The 5,609-nt window shown below is 37.7% G+C and overlaps 1 protein-coding gene across 4 annotated transcripts; it reads right to left on the bottom strand.

Moving 5' to 3' along the window:
• Positions 1-949: 949 nt before the first annotated feature.
• On the bottom strand, positions 950-5,372 carry LOC149545595 (disease resistance protein Roq1-like). 4 transcript variants are annotated; one of them, XM_089790733.1, is made up of 6 exons: positions 4,555-5,366; positions 4,312-4,399; positions 2,896-4,003; positions 2,507-2,773; positions 1,705-2,373; positions 950-1,494 (listed from the first exon to the last, which is right to left on the bottom strand). In XM_089790733.1, the coding sequence occupies exons 1-6, from the start codon at positions 4,598-4,600 to the stop codon at positions 1,060-1,062; spliced, it is 2,613 nt and encodes an 870-aa protein (XP_089646859.1). In that variant the 5' UTR covers positions 4,601-5,366; the 3' UTR covers positions 950-1,059. The 4 variants fall into 4 exon arrangements, with proteins under 4 accessions (XP_089646859.1, XP_089646858.1, XP_089646861.1 ...); XM_089790732.1 differs by having other exon boundaries at positions 4,312-5,366; XM_089790734.1 differs by having other exon boundaries at positions 1,268-1,494; positions 1,791-2,373; positions 4,312-5,372.
• Positions 5,373-5,609: the final 237 nt, after the last annotated feature.

Raw genomic sequence — 5,609 nt, forward strand, 5'->3', positions numbered from 1 at the left:
AAACCATGCACAACCTTCCCCCTCGCCCCTCTCTCTTTTCAGCTTGTTTTGATCTGCTAATAATATTATCTTCACCTTTAGCTCTGTGTTATTCTAATGGATCATGTAGTGTGATCCAAAACATTGATGTGAAACTCCAACATAATCAAATCTATTATAGTCTATAGAAAATTGATATCATTAATCAAAATAAAGGAACTAAAACACTATAAACAAATTGAAGCAGCCCATCACCAATAAAAGTGGTTAAAAAACTATGTTACCCCAAGTCTCCGAAACAAGGGGAAGGGGAAACGGGTTTCTGGGGCGGATTTCTCTTCCCAGAGAGGTAGACAGCAGTGGGAACAGCTATATAAAAAATAGGGACAAATTTTAATATATAGAGAAATTTTAAATATTAATATGAAAACATGGATAAAGATGCTTATATACATTATGGAACCTTAACATATAATGCTTGTGTTAAATAGTTTAAATTGAGAGTTCACATGAGAATGGAAGTCAACCACATTATCAAAACTCAAACATTAATTTTATGGCCAGCCAGGGGACAGGTTTCTAGAAGTTTCCAAGTTTCCGGGACGGCTCAAATTATGCTGGAAACACATTCTGGGGTAACAATGTTAAAAATCCAATCCAAATAGCCTTGTGGTGGGAAAGAAAATCTACAAAGAGCAAGGGCTGATGAAAACTGGAGGCTTGGGATATGAAGTTCATCAGGTGTCTCTGTCAAGGCCTGGAAGGGAGTAGGCATTGGTGCCATCATTGGTCACTAGGAAAGCACTGATACACAATCTGGTAATGCTTATTGGGAAGTGCTGAAGAATGGTTTGGCAGGCAAGGTTTCTACCTCCAAACATACAAAATTTAGTATTTACAAAGAATAAAAGAAGGTGAAATGAACTGTGATTCTGTGTTACAGAAATATTAAAGAAGTCCAGGAGCCTCATTCTCAATAGAGAAATTGATCCATGCTTATTTTATATTTTGATTGCAAAACCATCCTTCAATATTTGTCACTTCTCAATATGATTTGAAAATGGATACTGCAAAAGAAAACTAGCGACCATATAATCGACTAATAATTCTTTTCAATATACATAAGGCATTCCCTTCCTCGCCATTGTTCACCATTACCAGACACCCCTTCTTTAGTTTCCCAGCAAATGACATACATGGAATCCAATCCAAGATGGCAGTAACTACAAACGTAACTATCCATTCTCCCACTCCAATATAACTTTCTGTTGAATCAGAAGCAGAAAGAGGAATATGTATAGTTTCCCCGTAATTACTTTGCACTACAGCACATAAAATGATCGTGTTCCACAAGTGTTCAACTGTTTGCAGTGATGCTTCAGGCATGGCATTTTCAATGATATTGATTTCGCCTCCTACATCATTAATCAGGTCACGAAATAAATTTTCTGTCAAAGTCAACGAGGCTTCCTTTGCTGCTCTGCCAGTAATACTTGTGAATTCTGACGGCAATCTCTGAATAAAATTAACAAAAACAGATTTCAGTCCTTCAACAGACGTTCATAACAACACTAATGCACAAAAATTTGAGATTATGTGCATTAGATATTGGTTATAGTCAATATTTTGACAGAGAAATAACTAAACACGAGGTCCATAGCAGATAAATCCTCACTTCCATCAAAATGACAAACATAAATCTTGTAATAGACAAATTTTCATTACCTGCAACTTACAAATGTAATTTGCTATTACGTCATGACCTAGAGATGAAAGATGTAGACATTTCAATCCTTTCAGCTCATCAATACCTTCTAAATTTTGCAGCCTCTCGCATCCATCAATAGTTATCCTCTCTAAGAAACTAAGATGTGCAAGACTTGGCAACTGGATCAGCTTTGGACATTTATGTATGTTCAATATTACAAGATTTTCCAGATCACATATCCCTGATACCTCTCTTAATTGTGTACAAGACTTTAACTCAAGATAACGCAGTGTTCTTACCACAGATAGATCAACTACAAATAAATTTTCCATGGATTGCATGCGAAGACATTCAAGGCTTGGACAATGATCTCCACTAATTGAAACCTTCCACATATGTTTTACTTCACTGATTTCTATATTTTCTAGGTTACTCATGGGAGACTTTACAGTTGACACCCCACTGCTATTCAAAGTCACTTCTCCCCATAATCGCAATTGGGTCAAAACCAAACTCCTAAGGCGAGTGAGATTTCTAAGGGATTTTAATAACGACCTCCCCTTTAGTCCGTCATTATCAAGTCTTCTTATGGTTAGCTTTTCTAAATTAGTTAACATTTCTAATGAGTTTGTACACTCAGCCGACGATGTACCATAAAGCACTAACTCCTTCAACTGATAGGGCACCTGAAATTTGGACCCAATACATTTCAAATGGTTATTTGTCAATCATGAACAATTGTGACAATAACAATTTCCCAAAACTCATTGAGTACCATTTATGAAGACCTGACATTCCAAGAAGGATAATAAAAAATACCTCTGTGTCGTTCTGCCACAATCTTTTTAGACGCCCACCAACTATTCTTAAACACTCCAAATTCTGCAGAGGAACCCATGAGGGAATGCTTGTGTGTACGCTCCAAGACAGGTCAAGCTGAAGCCATATCAAAGCAATCGGCGCCTCAGCAGAATCATCCATATTCCCTAAAAAGCATGTAATTTGGGCACCGAAAGACCAGTCAAACATTGAGAGGAGACATCTGCCAGTTGTTTCAGTGAGGATGTTTTTGAACTGCTTCGATTCCTGTATACACAGATGAAGGTCAAATCTTTCTGCAATTCGAAGAAGGATATCGAATAACTGTTAAATATTGCAAATGATTTCCGTAATTTCTTGTCAGAAATCTCAAGGAGGAAGAAACAGACCAAAGGTTTCAGATGTTGAGGGCGCCACAGGCGATGTGGACTGAACTCACCCGCCAGTTCTCTCCCCAAATCACGAAGATGGTCGTGCATTCTGAAAGAAAGCTCCTTGTCATCAAATTCCTTGGAATAACACCACACCATTTCGACGAGGCATTTGTCCTTTAAGGTTTGAACTGCAAGCTCAGCACTCCATCCATAGGATTCCCATATTCTGATTGCCATACTTATGGGTTTGCCAATAAAGAAACAAGCGATGTCCACAAAGATCTGCTTTTGCTCACTGTTCAATGCATCGAAGCTTATTTTGACCCTCAGTTTGATGTCCTCGGGCAGTGACTTACGAGCTTCATTCAATACTAACTGCCAATAATGGCGGTCAGAACTACCAAAAACATGGCCGCCTAAGACCTGTAAAGAGAGAGGTAAACCTCCACACACGTTCACAAACCTTTCGACCAAATCCTCGTAAGCACTAGCAGCATATGATTGGTGAAACGCATTCCAGCAGAAGAGCTCTCTGCTATGCTCTCGACTCATTTCTTTCATCCTGTAGCGAAAGTTAATTCCGGCACGTACTAACACCCTCTCATCACGTGTTGTGACAATTACCAAACTTTCAGAATTGAGAACATTTCTAACCAATAGAGCATCCAACTGGTCCTTGTGATCAACATCATCTAGAACAATAAGAAAGCGTGAAGAATTAACCCTTCGAAGATGAGACTTGAGATAGCTCTTTCCTTCATCTGTGCTATGAAATTGTGGTGTATCCTGAAGGCAGGTGATATCTTTTAGAAGCCTACTTTGCAAAGCAGGCAATTCATTGTTGACAGAGGCTTCTCGCACATCAAACAGAAAACATGACCCATCATATTCGCATTGCTTGCGGTTAAATATTTCTTTGGCCAAAGTTGTCTTTCCAGCTCCCCCCATCCCAAAGATACCAATGATCTGAACTGATTTATCAGTCTTCTGCATGCAGCACCTTTCAAAGTCTTCTGCAAGCTCATCAAGCCCCACTGGATTTTCTACAACATCTAGAGACTTTATCTTTTGGAGCTTTTTATGTACAGCTGACACCACATTTTTACACAGCTTAATCGGATCACTGAAAATTCAGAATAAATAGGGAAAAAAGACATTGATTAGAAAGATCTTCTGACTAAGGTAAACAAGGATTTTGAAGTAACAAATGGAGTTCGAAAAATTTTAATGGAAAAATCAACTTTGATTAGAAAGATGTTTTGATTAAAGGGAAAAACAAGAAGAAAGACCCCATAAAAAGAAGATGGGGCAAATAAGAGAATCAACAGCACATTAAAGATTATGGAGGCAGTCTGTTTTGAAGGCACATTATTGATCAAAAGTATACTATCAATATAAGGTCTAATGGAAAGTGCATGAAAGAAGTCTTACTAATTATGTTTGCTGAATTCGTAGCCATACATGAATGAAACAGAGTAAAGAGCTTTCTCCCACACTTCAAGCCGGTTCAAGTACCTGCCTTTCTTTTCATGTTCAACAAATGCATCAGAGTAAACTCCCTTTTCTATGTAACGAAGGTCTGAAGGTGTCACATCATAAAATATAGGGATAATTTTAGCCTTAGTCTTTAACATGAGAACCAGCTCATCTAAACACCAAGAGGACTTTGCATACCCTTTGGAAAAGATGGCAATATGAATTGAAGCAGAGTAGATGGCATTCTCTATGGCAGAATCAAATGAATCTCCCCGTTCAATCTCATAACAGTCAAGAAATATATTGTGCCCCAACTCGCGGAGAGAATAGTACAATTCAAGAGCCAGGGTTTCTTTTACGTCGGGGCCCCGGTGGTTAATGAATACATCAAACAGTTTTGCGGATGCAGATGATATTATTCTTTGGCACTGAGCTCCAATTTCACTGAGATTGTGGCATGATGAGCAAGATGCCATGATTGAAAGAGTTGGTAGCACCTAGTACCAAATGATTGAGTAAATGCAAAAGAAAGGAAATTATCAGAGTTTCGGGCATTTAAAGATGCCTTCAATGAAGTTTCAGAGGTGGCTGATTTTGGTGATATAACCAGGGAATTAGGGGATGTCGGAAACTGAGTTAAGTGAGTACAGAGCCAAAAGGGAGCAACGGCAGGAACAGGTCTGCCATAATTTCTTCTCATTTTATCTTTTTCTGTCTGTTTAAAGATTGTTAAAAAGAAGAAGGAGAGTAAGAGCTAATCGAACACAAAAAGAACACGTTTGTATGATGTGTCACAATAAGATGGGCTTCTGGAGATGAATAGAGATAAGAATGGATGAAATTGGACGTCTTAACGATGGATAACAGGTCGCGCAACATTGGACAGATTGGATGATTAGGTAGATTTTTGTTGACGGGAACTGCGCCGGGTTTTTTTTATTTAAATTGGTTTGAAATACAAGAGCGCTGGTCGAGATGCCTTATATGAAGGGTGGGGAATAAAGAGACACAAGACTAGAAGACCATCACATCATTGATCATCTTAGTGTGGGTACCTATTTTTAGGAGAGTTTTATTTTTTTCTTTATTATCGTTAATAAATAATTATACATAATTTATTTTTATTTTTAATGTAGTACATTATTTTAAGTATGTTATGAAGACAAATTTGATGTATTCTTTTTTTTAATTAATAGTTGTAACAAATACAAAAAATGATGTATTAAAATGATTCTACAATTTTGTCATTAAAT

The sequence above is a fragment of the Cupressus sempervirens genome, chromosome 7 (genome assembly GCF_028749045.1).
Source record: "Cupressus sempervirens isolate cs-2001-9-10 chromosome 7, ASM2874904v1, whole genome shotgun sequence".
In the NCBI taxonomy this organism is placed as follows: Eukaryota; Viridiplantae; Streptophyta; class Pinopsida; order Cupressales; family Cupressaceae; genus Cupressus; species Cupressus sempervirens.

What these genes read in the sequence shown, in the direction of transcription:
- LOC149545595 (XM_089790732.1), bottom strand. Translation starts at nt 4,832, where the DNA reads ATGGCATCTTGCTCATCATGCCACAATCTCAGTGAAATTGGAGCTCAG. An exon ending in GAATTCAGCAAACATAATTA is followed by an intron (nt 4,004 to 4,311) that starts GTAAGACTTCTT and finishes CTGAATTTTCAG; the next exon opens with TGATCCGATTAAGCTGTGTA. An exon ending in TGTGGCAGAACGACACAGAG is followed by an intron (nt 2,374 to 2,506) that starts GTATTTTTTATT and finishes TCCAAATTTCAG; the next exon opens with GTGCCCTATCAGTTGAAGGA.